Source organism: Typha latifolia, chromosome 9 (genome assembly GCF_019914945.1).
Source record: "Typha latifolia isolate L0001 chromosome 9, TyphaL0001v2, whole genome shotgun sequence".
NCBI lineage: Eukaryota > Viridiplantae > Streptophyta > Magnoliopsida > Poales > Typhaceae > Typha > Typha latifolia.
The window spans coordinates 4,030,517-4,048,532 of NC_133094.1; the positions used below are offsets into that span (position 1 = coordinate 4,030,517).

At 36.7% G+C, this 18,016-nt stretch overlaps 2 protein-coding genes across 8 annotated transcripts; one reads left to right on the forward strand and one right to left on the reverse strand.

Annotated features, from left to right (window-relative positions):
• The first annotated feature begins 440 nt into the window (after positions 1–440).
• On the forward strand, positions 441–17,385 carry LOC140795594 (uncharacterized). 7 transcript variants are annotated; one of them, XR_012110321.1, is made up of 14 exons: positions 441–837; positions 927–1,086; positions 2,529–2,590; positions 6,897–7,056; positions 7,140–7,260; positions 7,848–7,929; positions 8,026–8,129; positions 11,756–11,834; positions 11,926–11,976; positions 13,439–13,537; positions 14,131–14,186; positions 15,335–15,377; positions 15,458–15,550; positions 17,123–17,385. XR_012110321.1 is itself a non-coding variant. In XM_073148265.1 (11 exons), exons 1-10 carry the CDS (start codon positions 598–600, stop codon positions 13,520–13,522), a joined length of 1,143 nt encoding a protein of 380 aa, XP_073004366.1. In that variant the 5' UTR covers positions 442–597; the 3' UTR covers positions 13,523–13,537; positions 15,458–15,666. The 7 variants fall into 7 exon arrangements, 2 of the variants coding, with proteins under 2 accessions (XP_073004366.1, XP_073004367.1); XR_012110320.1 differs by lacking the exon at positions 15,335–15,377 and having other exon boundaries at positions 442–837; XR_012110319.1 differs by lacking the exon at positions 14,131–14,186 and having other exon boundaries at positions 442–837.
• On the reverse strand, positions 15,611–16,582 carry LOC140795595 (uncharacterized). The gene is made up of 3 exons (XM_073148267.1): positions 16,296–16,582; positions 16,165–16,226; positions 15,611–16,078 (listed from the first exon to the last, which is right to left on the reverse strand). Exons 1-3 carry the CDS (start codon positions 16,378–16,380, stop codon positions 15,884–15,886), a joined length of 342 nt encoding a protein of 113 aa, XP_073004368.1. The 5' UTR covers positions 16,381–16,582; the 3' UTR covers positions 15,611–15,883.
• Positions 17,386–18,016: the final 631 nt, after the last annotated feature.

An 18,016-nucleotide genomic window follows, 5' to 3' on the forward strand; every position in this document is an offset into this window, starting at 1 on the left:
AAATCACATTATTATAACATAGATTACTATTTTAAACTTTCATTGATTATCTTAAACTTAAATTATATTATTAAATGTCATTAAATTATATTATATTAATTACAAAAAGTTAATCACGTTCAATTCAAAATAATTAGAATTAAAATCAAAAGTAATACAAAATAATAGAATAAGTTACATAAAAATATTTAATAACAAAAATATAAAAATATAAAATTTTAAAGATAGCAATACTTTAAATAAATATAAAATATAAAATACTAATAATAAAATGAAAATAGAAATAAAAGCTGAGTAATTAAGATTATTAAATTTGTTATTTATATATCTAAATTTATTATTTCTTATATAAAAGCAGTAATAATGCTGTTTATCTAGTGCAAACAGTATAGTTAATCATGTAGTATTTAAGGTTGGCAAGATTTGTGGGTTTGTAGTATGACACTTGGAACCTCCACTCTTGCAAAGCATGTCAATTGACAAACACACATTCCCCTATCCCAAAACCTCCCAAACCTTTCAAATTCTAAGGCCGGCGACCTCTCATTCCTATCTTCTTCCCCTTTCCTCCTTCCTCTCCTCCGCCTTTCGTCGAACATGTTCGCCGCAATCGGTTCTCTGGGCCGCTTCTCCCTCCTTTCCCAGCCCTTCGGCATTGATGGGCCCTCTCCTTCCTTCATTTCCATCCGAAAGACTCCACCTTTGCGTTTCCCGTATCCTAGGAGACCCTTTTCGCCATTATCCACCTGCTTGAACAAGCTCGCGTCGTCGTCAGGGAGTGGCGTCGAACAGGAGGAAGCCTCAAAAGCCGGAGAAGACGAAGCCCGCCAAGTTCGGGTATGATTCTTGCTGCAGGAATTGATAATTGGTTTTCTTCTTTTTGAGCGGTGACCATTGTCTCATGCTTTGTTTATGTGAAGAAGTAGAGGTCTGCCGATTGGAGGGCGGCGCGGGCTTATAAGGATACCGGAGTAATCTTTGATGGAAAGGTTGAAGGGTCTAATAATGGGGGATTGTTGATACGATTCTATTCGCTTCTTGGGTTTCTTCCCTACCCTCTTCTAAGTCCATCTCATTCTTGTAAAGGTACTAATTATTCTTTTCGCATTGAGAATTCATGCACAATGCTGAACTATGCTATGTAGTAGGAGATGATTCCTGGCTATATGCTTTTTGATTCATAGAAATGCATCATAATCATTATCATTTATTCTTTCTCCCTCTGAATATAGAGTTGTATCTCAAGTAACTAGAGGCTCCATTGAAAGAATTAACTTAACTTTCAGTTAACTTGATTGGTACAATGCTTATGATATTGGAGCCAAATATTAGACTTAGGCGGCAAAGGAAGCAATGGGGAACCCTGAAATTTTTAGTGTAGTTGACAGGTGGAAGGACCTAACTTTAGCTGCAGTGTAAGCTCGTGAAAAGAAGGATCAGCTTTTTAAAGTTCTCAGAAACAAGAAAAGGATGCTATGAATGAAGAATTGGATAACTTTTGATATATGGAGCTATTGCTAAGATGCATTGGATCTGCATGACTGGCTAACATAACTATTTTTGTTGCTTAGCGTCAGTTCTAAACACTCTCAAATTAACACGATACTGATGGAATGTATCACTACATTGATTTCTTCCTTTTGTTATCTGTCCAGAGGGATGAATTGTATGATCCATAAACAAGACAAAATTCACAAATGTTGTTGTAGGGATCACTAAATATGGAAGGCCTACAACTAATTTTAAACTTGTGTAGGGGATAATTTGATCTATCAATAGCACCAGGGGTGTTATATAGGGATTATGATTTTGTAATAGCCTTCTTTGTCCATAACTCCTAAATAGCACTTCCATCAAAGAGAGGCCTGTGATTGTAATATGCATCAATGGGGGTATAGGGGAGGAAGAAAGTCTTTACTTTTGTTCTTTTGGATTATCAAGGATATCTTCACTCACGCATCAGTGTATTGTTGTCAATGTCAACTCAAAGCATAGATTCAAGTATCGGCCAATCCATTTCGCCGAAATGGATTGGCCGATATGGCTGATTTAGTCGATTCCCGCTTCGACTTGTTCGAAACGGAAGACCAATACAGTTGATACATATCATTTTTTCAAGTACCTGATCCCGATACTTAGAACCTTATTCAAAAGTTATACCTTTTCTAATTGACTTATGATATTATTGGCATATACCCTGATTTTAGAAAAATAGGACATAAAACTGTCAGTTTTGAAGCGGTAACTATTCTATCAATAGGTATGTGAATACAGAATTTTGAATTTTTAGTCATAATTCCAAAGAGATATAAGTGTAGTGCACGAACATGTTGAAAACATATTCGTTTCACTTCAGTAAAGTAGCAGTTGGATATGAAACTCTAGTGCTAGATGTCTGCACCATTGTACTTTGAACTGGATGAGATGATCATATGCTAATTTTTTTAATTTATGAACTTTCTTGTAAACTATAATTATTTGTTGGTTATTGCTGCAAGTCATGTCCTGATGGCTTGTTCTTCCTATAGATCCACTAAGAGCCATTCAAGATATAGCAAAGGATCTGGTAGGTTCATCAATTGCTGTAAAGGTCAGTACATTTCTTGGTCCAAGCAATACAAATGGTTAATTATTTCTCACTTCTGCTACTCTGTCGACACTAGCTACCCGTGAATGTAAACTAATAAAGAATGTAGTTTAAATGTGATCTAGTATGAAATTTAAATAAGAATATCTACAATTGAGATATAAAGGAGTAGATAATGCTGCAAACATGTTAACATGATAAAAAAAATTAAAGAAATCAGATTAATGCTAATAACCAGTGATAATGGAAGTTAAAACAGTGAGATGCGCTAATGTATTTTCATGTAGTGTTTACAAGTACTCACATCAATAAAAGCAACTATGGTATCTTCTGAAGAGGAGCATATAGCCTTGTACAGTTATCTCATATCATCATTTACCAGTATTGCTAATAGAAGCTGTGGATGATGCACTTACAAGTTACAATAACAGCTTTAATTTACTTTATTATCAATTGAGCTTTGGTTGGCAAGTGAGGTAGTAACTGTTACAGTGTCACACTATACATATTGAGTTGAATTCCATATTAAAACCACTAAAATTTCCGAAAAATAACACCTATCTAGTCATTGGTTGTGCATCAGGATTGCAAATATACATAATCGTAAGGTGGAGAGAGAAAGTTCAAAGTTGATTTTTTTTGGTGTGTATGTGTGAATTCCAAGGTACCAAGGTCCATTCAATGGTTACCAAAGTGCTAAAATCTTTTCCCAAAAATTTTAAATAATTGTTTCATGCCATTAGGATGCACTGACCAACATTAACTTAATCTGATTTTTTTCTACACCTTGCACATTTCAGTGCAAGTAAATGATGCAGGTCGTTAGTGTTTCAAAATGCTTGTAGTAAATGTGTGAACCTCTAAATGAAAGCTACTTACTATGAAGAGAGCTAATGATTTTTTTGTAAATGAGGAAGTAATATTTAAAGTATATTCTATAATTCACATCATTGTAGTGTATCAATATTCTTAATGTGTCATGCGAGAGGGATGTGCACCAGTTTTTTAACAAATGTAGGAAAAGATCTGATACATAACATTGTCTCTCCCCAAATAAAACCATTTAAATCAATGATCATCATTCAGCTCATGCCAATGAATATGCATGTTTTGAACTTTTTTCACTTTTATTTTCTAACTGAGCAACCTTGCATAATGTATATTGTCTTTGATTTGCTAACTCTGGTTGAAACACCCAAACCTTCAAATACATGTGTAAACCGTGTGGGTAAATTCCCCCACGTGGTGTATCACACGATCTGTCAATAATAGGATTTCACAAGGCATACAACATTACAAATTCACCATAAATAAACTCAACCATAAGAGTCCGGATACAAGTTTTATAGGCCACAACAAGCCTTCTAGATACACATCCAAAATATAATGCTAAAGTCCAAAATATATCGTCAATCATAATGCCCTCGCAGAGGCTAAATACAACTAATAGACACACTGAAATAGAAAGACAGCTACTCCTCGCTACCCGCACCTACGTCCCCTAGCTCTGAAATAATGCCACCAAGAGGTGGTGTAGGATCCATACAATCTAAAATAATGAAATCACACGTGCATATCCAATATATGCCTATATTTGCTGGCAATAACAATATGTTTGTTGAAATGACTTACCATGCAATAACAATATGTTTGTTGAAATGACTTACCATGAGTTACTAAATCAATGCAATCGATAAAGATTACCAGTCATTATCCTAGAATATGCTAGTTTCTAAACATATCAAGATAAGTTCACACAGATATAAAACTTGATACGATCTCTTAATCATACAAATCTCAATCATAGTGTTTCATGTTATGCATAGCAATAAATGAGTAGTTTAGTCATCTCATGCCTACCAAGGTATTAATCATATTTATAATAGCTTACCGAGCTATTCACCGCACAGGGTAAATATTCATCACATTACCATCCATCATCTCATACGTCGAGGGGGGATATATACACATCTAGCAGTAATGCCGCCATACATGGGGGATATATACACATCTAGCAGTAATGCCACCTACACATGTATGGCGACACTACATGTGATCGGTTGTCTGTGGCAATTAGACTAAGGACCCCAGTCGTAAGCCCATATCTTACTCTCTCTAAATCATCACCGCCCTCAGCGGTAGAATCGGGAGCCCTCGACTCATCAATAGACGCCCTAACCCTGCGTCGTCGGGTACCGCTAGAGACATATCCCCACCTTACAATCATGTTCTTCTATCATCATAATCTAGTCCTGACTATGCAGGATAATTACCTGAATGCCACGTAAGCTCCCGACCTTAGGTGTAGGCCGCTAATAGTATAGTCATATAAGATACACTCTACCCTTAACCATAGGTTGAGTGAGTAAGGGCACTGCCTAGTCAAAACCCGATTACTAATAATAAGTGAAAGTGTTGTAGTGTTTATGAGTGTATAAAGCATGTCATAGTTATCATGATCATTACATTCTATATTCACAACAGATATTTATGCAAGGGTATATCATACAGGATACATGTAGAGCATCGTTACACTAATGTCTATGCTACATTAACATTCTCATAATATCATGATGAACAAATTATCAATAACTGCATATGTAAAGATATATCATGGTACACTAAATGCATGTATTAATACCGACATTTTCTACAGTGTCATGACAGGTATAATAACTGTAATATATTATTTTAGACTTGTATAAACTCTACTCGCTTGCCACAGTACACTAAATTTCGTCAGCTAGCCGGTTCCTCCGGAATCCCAAAATCTTACTCACTCGGTGTCAATCCTATTAATTCACGCAAATAAAACCATACGAACTAATAGAATTAATTATCTTATTAGAGAATTTATGTTTAGGCATATACATGAGTCAAGTGTCTCTAGGGTGATTCCTATATTATCCTAAAATTAACATAAGAATAAATTATCATTACGGGGAGTTAGGCTAATTAATCAAGTCGAAATAGATAAACGGAGTTATAGGGTCCAAATGACCCCAAATGGGCTAGGCTGGAGGTATTGAGTTAGGCTCAAACGTAATCCAATAGGCAAGGGGGCCTTGGTGGGCTGCAGTCCAACTGCAGACCACAAGGTTGCATGAGGTGGGCTGGGGGGTCCAACCACAGCCCACCAAGATTGAGTTGGTGGGCTGCGGTCTGTAACCCACCAAAATCGGCTTAGTGGGCTGCAGTCCAGCGCAGCCCACTAAGGGGGATGGGTGGGGGTTCGTTTAACCTCCACCCTCCCACACCATCTCCTTCCGAGGGAAGGAGACCGAGGGGGGAAGGGAGGAGGCCCACGAGGTTGCGGGTCGGCGGCGCAGCCACAAGGCTGGCGGCATGGTCACGAGACTGATGGGTAAGTGAAAGGGAAGAGAAAGGAAAAGGGGAGGAGAGCTCGACGGCGGCGAGGGAGGGGGAGGTTAAACTACTAAAATTAATAACGGGGGGTATGAGGGCTTACCGAAGGGGGGTTGGTCGGCAAGCTCGACGACTCTCGGTCCGGGGCTTCGTCGGCTCCGGTTTTGGCAACCCGAGAGAGAGAAGAGGGAGAGAGATAGTGAGGTGGAGAAGTGGTGTGGTGGGGGAGGGGGAGATGGGATTAATGGAGGTGGGGAAGGTGGCCTGCACGACAAGGGAAGAGGAAGAAGAAGAAAGGAGAAGAGAGGACGAGGGGGGCAGGGAAATTTTCTTTTTTTTTCTTTTTTTTAAAGTTTTCAGGTGTTACACTGGCACTTGGGCATAAGTGTTTAATGTCAACTCTAGAATCTAGATCATACTCTACACCCAGTTATACATGTGCCACATGATGCAACTTATCTGATTGGCATAATTTTAAGTTAGTGAATTATTTTCTGAATGTACAGTCTTTGTGATATCATCTCATAAATGAATAAATTGTATCCCTTAACTGCAGGATAGTAAAAGTAATATTGGTTGCTTCAAATATGCATGTAAGATGAATCTTATTAGAAGAAATTTGGATGGTCGATGGTTGCTAATAATGTGGAAAAGTACATTCAAAAGGCACTTTAAATGACAATTTTATCCTGATATCTTTCAGATACATCCTACACAAGATATACATCAATTTGTGGTGCTTGGAAAATCCTTCATTTCCCATATATTAGGCCAAAGTTAGTTGGTACCAAATTATTGGTGGTTTAAATTGTGAATCATAGTGATCAACTAATAATACATCTTTGAGTATATCTTATGAAACTCCAAAATCATGGCATTACACACACATGACTTTGAATTTGAATAATTGTCAAAAGTAACACTGTTTCAGCAAACATTTTAGGTCATAGAGTCTAGTGAGGAAGAAAAGAAGCTTATTTTCTCCGAAAAGGATGCTTGTTGGTCAAAGTATTCTAGCCAAGCCAAGGTTGGGGATGTTTTTGATGCGAGGGTTGGTTCAGTGGAAGACTATGGTGCATTTGTTCATCTACGTTTTCCTGATGGTACCTCTTTCTCTTATGATGAAGTATTATAGTTAGTCGCACCCCAACCAAATATCTTTAACAATGCTAATTAATCTTGACAGGTTGTTACCACCTTACTGGACTTGTTCATGTCTCTGAGGTCTCCTGGGATTTGGTCCAAGATGTGAGAGATTTTCTAAGCGAAGGTGACCCAATAAAGGTCAAAGTTATCCATATAGATAGGTAAGAATGCTATTTTTTCATTACCATGTTTCTGAATCATCAAAATCTTCCAGAAATTGTTGGTTACCACTATGCTGTGGAGCATGGGCAGGCGTCTCTCATTGTTATATCTTATCTAAGACAATTTTTGACTTTCAAGTTGGAAAGTGTTCAACTACAATCAGTTCTTCCGGTGCATGGAACCATGACATATACTATTGGAGTTGATCTTGAACAGTAGCTGCAAGATGATTTCATGAATGCTTTTGAACAAAACAATGGGATGAAGACAATATTGAACTTTGTGTTCCTTGTCGATAACATAGTCCTTTTCCTTGATAAAAATGGCATTAAATTGAACTCTGAGATTAGCAAGTTTTTAACATGGTCGACATGCTAAACAGAATGAATTGATGGTTAAAGTTCATATTTGCAAGTATACTTAAAAAGTTTGTATATACCTTCTTTTATGTCACAAAATTTGGATATGCTTTGCATTCTGTTTGGACATTAGAAAGTTTAATTATTTCCTTTTCCTTGATATTCTGAGGACCTAATTTGGTTGCTTGCAATTTCTAATTTAATTTCTTAGTGTCTTCAACAACCAGGGAAAAGTCAAGGATTACTCTATCAATTAAGCAGCTAGAGGATGATCCTCTGCTGGAGACATTGGACAAAGTAATTCCTCAGGTTGGTTGTTCAGTATAGATATGTTAACATGATCTATACTACTTTTATAGTGGCTTATGTTACATGTTAAGTTACTTATAATATTATTGCTCACAGGATGGCGAACAAATGCCTGATGCATTCAACATGTCTTCTAGTACGAAAATTGAACCACTTCCAGGACTTGAGAGCATATGTAAAGAGCTATTACAAGAGGATGGGTATGGGTTGCAACTTATTCTCATTCTGAGGTTCAAAAAACAGTAAAAGCTATATTCTTTCTTCAGTAATTTGCTTCTAGCAGTAATTAAATGTTTAATTGCTGATATTACAAGGTAAAGGAGGTTTTTAATAGGAAAAATTACAAATATTGTGTTATCTTCTCAATTCTCATATATATTCTTGCTATCTGAATCATCTAATTCATTCATGCTAATGAGGATTGTACATACTGATTTTCAATTTTGGATTTGACATTGTCATGTTGGGAACAAATGACTTGTTATACCTTCTTGAACTGTTTCCTAATTACTTTTCGTTTTTTTATAAACCTCCTACATATTACTCAGCTTATGATTTGAGGAAGTAATATACTTACTATGTGAATATCCAGCTTTTTGATAGCTTCTGCCAAAGAATTGGTCTAATGTAACATAAAATATCCAAATCTCAGCTGTCGTTGCTTCTGGATGTTCAAATAACGTTATCTTGATTGGGAAAATCCAACTAGAGATTTATTAGGATATTATGAAAGTAGTACAGAGAAATATTGGATATTACATAATGATGCAGAACAACGTCTTGATTGTAGAGTTGAGAAGAAAAAGTAGGAAGAAATAATCAAACCCGAGGAATCCACCAATCGGGGTGTCGGAATCCACCGACGTTGGAATCCACCAACAAACACTCAATAAAAAAAAACTCTCAAAATATTTATTAACCCATAAAAGATGATTACAAGCCTTTATATAGGCCAAATAAAGTAAAAGATAAAAGACGAAAATAACCATAGAAGGTGACTAAAAGACAAGATGAAAAATAGCCCTAGAAGGTGACTAGTCACAACCCTCGTTAAGCCACAGAGGCACGGGTGCATAACTCAAAAGGTCACCAAGATAAGAATGTGGCAAATATTTTTCTTTTAATTTTTCTTTTATTTCAGGCCAATGAATTATGGGAAGTTTGTTTCGTCGCACTAATAGTTGTTCTATACTTTGCCAAAACAGTTTGGCCCGACCGACTAGTTTCTGGGCAAATCTAACGAGTCGGTTTTCTGGTAGATCATACCACTCAAAGAAATTGTCCATCTCACGGAGCCAGTCAGTAAATATAGCAGGATCTAAGTGACCCTCAAAAGTTGGGGCATCCACCTTAATATTTTTTATAATTTGATTGTCATGGTTTTGAGATTCTCTAAAGGGGACATTGCCTCTAAACCCCCTATTATTTTGAAAATCAAATGTATCTTCACGATAATTTTGCCTATGGGGTTCTCTCTCAGGACCTCTCTCACGGTGAGGATAGTATGGAGCTTGTCGATGGGTCTCGACATTAGGAGCGGCACGCGTGGCACCCGTGTTGGATGCACCGACGTCACTCCTAGTCTCATGTTGGTCACGACTCCTCTCAATAGTCTCAAGACGAGCATTGAAGTCGTCCAATTTGGTAGTAATGGTTTCAATGGACTCTTGTAAAAATCGACGAAAATCTTTCATGGTATTGGGTTCCATGACAGACTGGGATGAAGGATGAGATACTCTCCTACCACTACGAAGGTTCATATAAAGTGTCTCTACCATTAAAGAAATAAATGCAATAAATGAATGATGGTATGCAAGCTAAGAGATCACAGCGAACAATAAGGGAGTAATAACTAGAATAACCTACAACCACTTATGAAGTTTTCAAGAGAGCCGGTCGACTCAAATGAAAAAATTGCAAATTAGTAGTACAAGCTCCCGAGATCGAGACGGGGACTGCAGCTATGTCAAGACTTTCCCTCTAACCTAGCTAGTTCTACCGTTAATATTAATTGTTTTTTTTTGTAACAAACAAAAAGAAGTAGGTAGGCAATATCAGGCTCAAGCGCTTGTTGAAATAAAACAAATGAATTAAACAATGTAAATAGGTAGGCAATAGCAGGCAATAACAGGCTTAATATGTTTATGATCCACCCCAATAGAAAGACAGTTGCTATTTTAAGACTAACAAATAACAGTAAAGAAAGGATGGATGTTACCGAATGTCGCACGTCCACTGTAGATGGTGGTCGTGATAACGGTGGCTGAAATCTAATAACAATGACTGTGGCGATGGCTACGGTGGTAGGGACAGCAGTGGCAGCTGCGATGGCAGGGAGATGCAAGAATGGCAGTGACGACTGCGATGAAGCAGTGGCAGGCCCGCGCAGGGGCTGCAGCGACGACAGTAGTAGATGGTGAAGATGGTGGTGAAGATGGTGGCACGACAGAGCAAGGGCCGTGGAAATCGACGGTGATGTCGTCCGTGGAGGTCGGTGGCAGTGTCGGCGAACAGAGAAAGATGAGATGATGGATGTGAGTGACGGCTGAGGCTAAAGAGGAGGAAGATGACGATGGTTTGGATTGGGTTGGTTGGGATTAAGTTATGGAAGTAGATAAGATAGGTATTTATCTTGAAATTAGGGAACTAATTTTCAAAAATTATGGAAACTAATCCCTAAAATTATGGAAAAGGTAAATAAGAAAAAGAAGAAAAAAAAATCTTCTAAAATTAATTTCGAAATCTAAAATTAAAGATAAAGATGAAACAAACAAACTGAATTTCGGATTTTTTTTCTCTTTTTTTTTCTTTTTTTCAGAGAGCTTTTTTTTTTTAAATCTAAAACGGGGAAAGAAAATCTATGGAATAAAGCTTACTTGTGATTATCTCCTTGTGATGGTAATGGTTTATTGTTTTCCTCTTTGAGGGTGATCTCCTCGCGTAACTCGGATTCGGATCCTAATGTTATTGGGCGACGGATTTCGTAGCGATCTGGTGTTCGTGGAGCGATTGATCTGACGAAGAAAAGATGAGGCGCTGCGTAAAATTCAAGCGGTGGAGCATCCATAAACTAGGAAACGATCCGCTCTGATACCAAAGCTGATGCAGAACAATGTCTTGTTTGTAGAGTTAAGAAGAAAAAGTAGGGAGAAATAATCAAACCCGAGGAATCCACCAATTGGGGTGTCGGAATCCACCGACGTTGGAATCCACCAAGAAAAAACTCTCAAAATATTCATTAACCCATAAAAGATGATTACAAGCCTTTATATAGGCCAAATAAAGTAAAAGATAAAAGACGAAAATAGCCATAGAAGGTGACTAAAAGACAAGATGAAAAATAGCCTTAGAAGGTGACTAGTCACAACCCTCGTTAAGCCAAAGGGTCACGGGTGCAGCCGTTTTTGTGCTTACGAGAATAAACGTGACAAAAAGTGGTGTCCCCACCACATAAAGATGTAAAGAAATAGAAATCTGAGGGAATATTGAAGTGACCAACATACTCCAACTTCATCATAGTTTGTCAGCTCTTCTATTTTAGGACCAGATAATGTGATAGCATCTTTGGAGTTTGGAATTCTTTTGTTTCCCTGAACTTATTGCATAAGAATTTTAAATTTTATGTCACACATCATGCAACTAATAACTTTTTCTGACCTGGTAAAATCACCTCAGAAGTGAGTGACCTGAAATTTTGATTCTTATTGGCTATTATTTTTTACCTTTTATGTACAAACTGATTTGAAATTGAGCCATGCGAATGGAGTGACAATCTTCTCCATCTGTTTCTTTACACTAACAATGTGAAGCTTCCATTTCTGAACAGCATAACGGATGTACAGCTTGGGCGCCAAGGATTGGAGAAGCGTGTTGTCTCACAAGATATGGAGCTTTGGCTTTCTAATGTAACATCATAACATGCCAACTCATCTATAAATGTGTTTCTTGTTCATTAAGTACGATGAAACTTAAATAGACAGATACATTGTTATACAGGTACCAGCGAAGGACAAACAATTCACACTCCTTGCTCGAGCTGGAAGACAGGTCGGTGCTTAATTCCTTGCTTTAAGATCTCACTGCAACGTTCAATATATGCTAGTTGTCCATGATATGCTTCTGCCAGCAACTTTATGGAATGATAGATTTGAAATATGCCAGTTGCCATTTTGACCAGTCACTGCTTCACCTAATTGTCAGTGGCATCTTTTGTATGATGTTAAGAACTAGTTACTATGGAATCTTAAGTTGTTTTATTCGTAAGTAATATAAGAAAATTGCTGTCTATGGATAACTGAAGTAAGAATCAATATTTCAAACTCTCGCTTCGTAGTTTTTGGGCATCATTTTTGCGACAATATTGTGGATATTTATTTGATGATGCTAGACCGCAATATTTGTTTGAGGAGATAGGGGAGTCTTATTCTAAGTGAAACAAAGTTTGACACAAACCTTAGAGCTCAATGCAAGTCAAACGCTTTATACTATTAGCTGAAGGCTTATTTTTTTAAAAAAAAATTAGCTGAGGGCCCAAAAATCTATATAAACTCTCTCATTTTTTCTTCACTTTATAATGTGAGAACCTTTCCAATTCTACGCATCCTTATCCTAAACCAGTTACCTTGCTCCATCAAGTATAACCGAACATGCACACCAATCCCGCGTGCCTAAGCCCCCAAGAGCCCCAACCTAGGGCCTTTTAACTCCACTAGTCCCACAACGCCATGACTATTGCATTACTATGACTCATCCATAAGAACCAGCATATACACCGAAGCCACTAAATTGGTGACATCAAACTGCTTCAGAGTAGTCCAGAAATATTGAATCATCGGCTCTTATTGAAGAGATAGCAAATTCTAGCCTAAGTGAAATAGAGTTTGACACAAACTTTTGAACTCAATCCAAAAACTTAGGAGGTGAGGGCCCAAGAGTCTATGTAAACCCTTTCATTTTTTTCTAACTTTTCGATGTGGGACTGTAACTCTCACATGTGATACTCAATACTGTTCAGATTATGTGTTGTCTCATTAGTTTTTATTCTCATTTTTAGTTTTTTTTTCCTGTTTTCCAACTGTATGCTTCAATGCACTAAGACATTAGGTTATAATTTTTGACATTTTTGCTGGCTGTTTCTTTTATGTATGCAGAATCAATGCATCATGATTTTAATAAGCAATTTGAAGAGTTCTGACTATTCCTATATCAGGATACCATTCTAAATTATCACCATCTTTTACCATATTAACATATTCAGAAAGTACAGACAAATTGGTATTGTCTGCAAATATTGTCCCACAATAATCTTTAAGAACTCAATTACCTTTATTTTCACTTTTATATGCTGGTAGTCCTCTTCCAGTATACCGAACTTCTATCACACATTGACCACAAGGCGATAACAATCTCAAGTATGTTGCAATTAGTGCACTCTGAATATTTGTGCAGAAGAAAATCACAAGAGAACAATTAAAGTATGGTGATATAATTTTAAGCTTATTTTTGACAGGTCCAAGAAGTTTATTTGACAACTACACTCAACCAGGACGGAATAAAGAAGGCTGTACAACGAGTATTAGGCCGTGTTCCTTGAGCTTATCTGACTGTGGTATGAATACAAGTGATTTTTCTGCACTTTTTGATGCTACCATGTGCCGCCTGTTCCACCTTTTACGTGTTGCGCAAGAATTGCGAAATGAACTGAATACTAGTTAACAAAAGTAGAAAATTCCAAAAGTTCCATAGAGAATGTTTATCTTCCAGATTCAATTTCTGTAAAAAAATCAGTGGGCTACAATCTGTACAGGGGCTTTGGATCTCAGTGCAACCATTCATGTAAACTCTTGCAAATAATTTACTTAATGAAAGACCGAACCAATTTCATATACGAATCTGCAAATGCCTGTCTTTATTGGATGGTAATTCTCTCATGTATTACAACAGCTTGCGTCATTCAATTTAGTTTGTAATCTTACACCATCAGGGATTATATGTGCTGAAAATGTCTGGATCTTTTGGATATGTTGGAAGTATGGATATTATTTCCAAGGCAACAAGTTGTACTGATGTCATTATTATTAAGTATTAACCACACAAAATATTAGTTTTACCATCAATAATGTTGTCGGCACCACTAATTATCTGCCATGTGTCTCATATATAGATAATCTTTGCCAAAGTACTTATTATAATTTCTGGTAGGAGATGCTGAAGCTCTACATCACCAGTATGATTCATGAATTACTTTCTTTGATAAGGTGAGAAGATTTTACACAACTTACCTTTCATGGACACTCTTTTCTTTGATATGGGGGTAAGCCTTGTACAGTGGGACAAACCTCTATGCCATTACCTATGCTTAAAGGGTCATTATCATCATCATCTTCTTCCATATGAGTCACGAAAATATATTTTTTAATAATAGGGTAAGGCTGCTTAAATGAAAGATGGGTGATGATGATGACAATGGTAGTGGTAGTGGTAGTGGTAGTAGCGGAGGTGAGGTGACCACGACTTTTTTAGGTCATGGTCCATGCATATGCCCCTATAGGCATCATATGCAGTGCAGGACATATGGTATCTTGCCATAATCTGGTGATGGTAGTCGAGGATACAAACAACTATAGATGCCTCCCCATGTGAACCTTGATGAGTCCCTATTGGGACCACTCAATTCATGTGGACACCTCCTATACCTCTCTTCAAGAATTCAGAGGCCCATGACCTCTCCCAGTCACCAAAGTGTACCTCAGGCAGTATTTTCCAGCTTAGCTTTCAAAGACATCTCCTGGAATGTCTGTCTTCCTGTCACTCTCATAGTTAGGCCACTGAGACTTCTCTTAGCCACCATGGTTAAGATACAAAACTGTAGGCTGGACCAAACCTAGGTCTTAGATGTGAGTCAAAGCTTTAGTCTAGTCCTCCTACATGATGTAGAATATAAGATGTGAAGGGTTAATATATGATAGTGGCTTCATAAAATTTTTAAGCTTATTTAGAGATGAGGCTTATTATAGTTTGTCATGTGGGTTTTGCATTAAGTTTTGTCGCGCTTTATTGATTTATTCGATAGAATCATGTAGCTTTTTTGGAGCTTAAAAAGACTGTTTTGATGGTTATTCTTTCCGTTGTTCAAATGTGAAGAGTGAGATTGTTGAAGTTGTAACATATATAAGTAAAGTTAGTGTGATGACACCTTAGAGAACAATTTGAGCAGTAAAATTATGGTGATGGTAAAAGTTGAGGGACTTTGTTAACTAAAATATGGGCTTAATACTGAAGCTTATGATGTTATGGTCAAGGGCTCCTTCAACCTGGGACACAAAAATATTGTGGAATCTTTCAGCACAAGATTTATGTCTAACCTAATCTTATTAAGATAAACCTAATTACTCTTGGTTCTTAGGCTGTCTGGATATCAACCTGTAATATCTTCGAGGCGCAGTTCGGTAAAAGTACTTTCTTCTTTCTCTTTTATATTTTTATTTCCTTTTTTCCCTGATTGTTTTTTATGCTCTTCTGTACACAGGACTACTATTCAGAAGCCAGAGACACAAAAACTCATAACGGCATGAAAACTTTTTTGAGTGCATGGAATAGAAGAAACTGTAACAAAAGATAGGTATCATCACATCACTGCAAACCAATGTTTTTCCTGTGTTTCAGATGTCCTGAATGCAGATAATGTAAAGTCATGTGTACTTTCAATGCTCAAATAAGGTGAAATCCTTGCTAAAATCATTGAAGAGATTACAACATCAATGACATTACAATACATCAATGAAGCTAAAGTTACAAAACATAGACCAGGAGATGCAATTCTTTTTCTAATAGCTTCAACTACACTATTGATAGGAGGATATAAATGAAAAAAAAGAGTAGTGAACAAAAACAATCTCTCTTCATTGAACTATATGATCCATGGCATACACACAACTAACCCTTTCACTCAAGGTCACCTGTGGCACAAACATTTGTAGTGGTAGGCACTGTTCATGGGATCGTTGGCGTCAACCGGGACTTGCTCCGCGCTGCACTTGAATCGACACCCTCTGCACTCGTTAAAAGTGCAAGTCGGAGCGGCTGAACCTATCATCAACCTCCTGACAGTTTTGCTCTTCCATATCCACATTTCTTCTTTGTTTAAACCCTATATATGAGCAAAACATTCAAAGGATTAATTAGTATGGAATGCTAACTCAAAAGTCACAAGTAACTCAAATTCATATCTTTCACCTGTGAAGGGAGCTCCTTGCTTTTTAGAACCAAGTCTGGGTGTGAAACTTGTGCTCTATAACCTGCAACAATCTCATATAAATTGAGATAGATAAAATTCATGAGGAAGTGAAGATAAGATAAGAGGTTACCTGGTTTGCAAAGAGCAACAGCAAGGATGGAAGAGAGGAGGAGGAGGAAGAGGATGGGGGCTTTGGTGGGGCTTTTTATGGCCATTGCTGCTCCTAGTAGGCAGCAGAGAGGAGATAAGAGGTAGCCTGTGGAAAGAAACAAGGAACATATATAAGAGTAAATTGGCAGTGGTAAAGAGTGTCAGATAGCACCCTTGATGCTGCCATGCAAGCACAGATTGCCAGGCCCCCCTACAAAGATCTTGCATGCTGTATGTGTGTGTGTGTGCGTGAGAGAGAGAGAGAGGTAAAATTCCAAACCATCCATCAATAATTTTCTTCACATTTTGTCTCCAAATGCATGGCCTAATCTGTAACTTTTGTTCTTGTCCATATATACCTTGATCTTATTCTATCTCAAATTTCACTTCTTATGTTCAACAGTTTCACATCAGTAGTAAATATCCACCAGACTGATTTAAACTCCTGGTTAACTACTGCCTATAGCTCAATAATGACAAGAAAACTTCTATTTGAGACCAGTGATTTTATTGGCAAGATAAGATTCACCACTATGTTTAGGATCTGAAAAGCTCAGATACCTGCGAACTCCAACATAGAATCCTTATTGTTTTCGATGCAAACAACAATTGACGAGCTTTATGTCATGGCATTGGCATCAACCTTGGTTAGTTACTCAGTCTGGACCCCCGAAAAGAGTTGGCAATACTATCATCATATAACATTTATAGACTGTTGATGAACAGCATTTTTATTTTACTCCTCCTGGTTGATGAACACCACTTTTTAGCTCTGAAGGTTTTTATGATTGTTAATTATTATGACAGATATTTGCTTTTGCTAACAAAGAGAAGAAATCTGGAGGACAAGTCAGGCAATTGAGTTGACGTATGAGCAAGGATAGTGATTAAAATCGTCATCTGCAGAGCTGTTATTCACTCCTATTGCATACTTTTCCATGAATGAAAGAGGTGATGTAGATCATATTTTGAGTCTTTATTAGGTTTGAGTCTTAATTCTTGAACATGACTACATAGTTGTAATTTTCAAACATGATTTAAATAGTTTAAACTACGCTAAGAAGAAAATATGATGTTTGATTGTGAATTAGACTAAGTCTAACAATTAATTACTTTTAATGTGGCGTAAAAAAATAAAAAAATTGTTGGTTTTGAAGTAAAATAGATGATATATAAAATTAATAGATAAAAATGCCCTTTTTTTATTTTAACTTTGATGGTATTAGATGGAAAATATTATTTTTAAATTAAATCAATTAGTTAAAATCTAAAAATATATAAAAGAATTTGTTTGCTTTTCAAAAGGCTTAATCCATTGCGAATCATTATTATAAAAAAAAAGTTGAGGACTTGTATGCTAGCAATCTTATATGCTGTAACTATACCCTAATATAGCTCGCAACCATACTATAATATCACTTTTTTATATATAATTAATTTTAAAAACTTATTAAAAATAAGCTATTACGGACTTACAACTATTTGTAGGCTTAGAAGCATGTAAGTTGGTAATCATATTATAAGCTAGGATTTAGTAAATTTTAAAAAAAATTTGGAGGGAAATAGAAGATAGAGAGGGAATTTGAAATAGGAGTGTTATTATTATTGTAATGTGACATAAAAAATAAGAAATATTTATTTTTATAAAAATTTAGTATGTGTCAATATAAATAGTACCAAAATATTATTATTAAGTTTGTA

What these genes read in the sequence shown, in the direction of transcription:
- LOC140795594 (XM_073148265.1), top strand. Translation starts at nt 598, where the DNA reads ATGTTCGCCGCAATCGGTTCTCTGGGCCGCTTCTCCCTCCTTTCCCAG. An exon ending in GTTCATCAATTGCTGTAAAG is followed by an intron (nt 2,591 to 6,896) that starts GTCAGTACATTT and finishes CAAACATTTTAG; the next exon opens with GTCATAGAGTCTAGTGAGGA. An exon ending in TGGAGCTTTGGCTTTCTAAT is followed by an intron (nt 11,835 to 11,925) that starts GTAACATCATAA and finishes ATTGTTATACAG; the next exon opens with GTACCAGCGAAGGACAAACA.
- LOC140795595 (XM_073148267.1), bottom strand. Translation starts at nt 16,380, where the DNA reads ATGGCCATAAAAAGCCCCACCAAAGCCCCCATCCTCTTCCTCCTCCTC. An exon ending in TGTTGCTCTTTGCAAACCAG is followed by an intron (nt 16,227 to 16,295) that starts GTAACCTCTTAT and finishes AGATTGTTGCAG; the next exon opens with GTTATAGAGCACAAGTTTCA. An exon ending in GCAAGGAGCTCCCTTCACAG is followed by an intron (nt 16,079 to 16,164) that starts GTGAAAGATATG and finishes GCTCATATATAG; the next exon opens with GGTTTAAACAAAGAAGAAAT.